Genomic DNA, 1,589 nt, shown 5'->3' on the forward strand with positions numbered 1-1,589 from the left:
TTAATTATTATTATTAGTTTACATATTATTGATTTTAGTGATTAATATTTTTGAATTTTTTAACAATAATAATTTTAAATGTTTRATAATTTTTTTAATCCTWTTAATTARTTTATATATATATATAAACAAAACTTTGTTTATATGTGTGTAAATAAACTGATAATATTAATAATAATAATTGTTTGTAAAAGTGATATTAAACACAAAAATTATTGGACTTTTTATTATTAAAATCCTATTAAAATTGTATTAAATATTTTTTCAAATCGTTTGCCAATCTCTGTGAACCATAAGTATAGACAACAATATCGTTGTCGTTGTTGTTGTTGTTGTTGTTGTGATATTTGMTTTCAAATAAATCTTTATATTTATCATATATTTTCTTTGCCAACTCAATGGTATTGCCTGTGTATTTGATTTTTTTAATAAAAATAAAATTTTATATATTATTATTATAGTTTACATTGTATATATAAAGTATATATAAAAAAGGATTAATATATATATATATAYTTAAATTTTATATATCACATAAACACATACACACATACAAAYAYATACACACATAYAYATACACAWATACACACACATACAAACATATACATACATACATATACATACATACATATACATACACACATATACATACACATACACATTCACACACATACATATACACACATACACATACAAATACACACACATACATATAAATACATACATATACACACATACATACACATCAATACCTTTAGTTTCAATGGGATARTCATTGTTATTGTTAACAAAYTTTAGYTCAACATTTTCAAACACATCCTTATTATAATTGTTTTGATTGTACGGTATTTTATCAATCAATGATTATTAAGTGTATCAATAAATAGCTGCCACCGGGGCTTATAGTAGTCGGCAAACAGTCCCGACCAATGTTTGCACGCGTAGTCTAATATCTATTAAAAAAAATATTTAATATAAATTTAATAATTATTKTATTATTATTSTAATATATTTGATGTATTTATTATTATAYTTAAAAAAATATAAAAAATTATAWTCAGTATTATATATCTAGAAATTTTTTTATATATATATAAACTTATATATAGTTTATAAAAAATAAGCTAGTTCAAATTTTTCAATATRTGTTTATATATATATATATGTATTAATCAATTATATAATTTTATTTATATTAATATAAATTAATTATTTAATTAACAATTATTTWWAAAAAAWTAAATTATAAATCATATACAGATAATATTGTWGTATATAATTAAAAATAATAAATAAAAATTATACTTTAAGTTAAAGTTAACAAAAATATATATGTTTAACTGTTTTATTTAGTTAATAAACTATTAATTATATTGTGATTTATTTATCTCACTAACAATAGCAACAAAATATACATTTAATATAAAAAAACATTTAAAACATAAAATGTTTTATGAAATATAAAATATGATTAATAGTTTTCTATGTTATAATATTTTATGATTTTATTTTATGTATATATATATATATAAAGTAAAATTAATTATATATAGATTAAGTGGCATTATTTTATTGTGATATATTAAAAA

The 1,589-nt window shown here is 17.1% G+C and overlaps 1 protein-coding gene across 1 annotated transcript in view; it reads right to left on the reverse strand.

The window, feature by feature from the left end:
• Positions 1 to 241: 241 nt before the first annotated feature.
• LOC128959289 (alpha-N-acetylglucosaminidase-like) overlaps positions 242 to 1,589 on the reverse strand; it is a 19,060-nt gene continuing 17,712 nt past the window's right edge. Inside the window, 2 exon segments of the mRNA XM_054305232.1 lie at positions 242 to 408; positions 753 to 953. Coding sequence (XP_054161207.1) covers positions 858 to 953 — 96 coding nt within the window. The 3' untranslated portion in view covers positions 242 to 408; positions 753 to 857.

Source organism: Oppia nitens, unplaced genomic scaffold (genome assembly GCF_028296485.1).
Source record: "Oppia nitens isolate AA-2021 unplaced genomic scaffold, nextdenovo-longstitch-racon4-pilon3 scaffold44_pilon_pilon_pilon, whole genome shotgun sequence".
Lineage (NCBI taxonomy): Eukaryota > Metazoa > Arthropoda > Arachnida > Sarcoptiformes > Oppiidae > Oppia > Oppia nitens.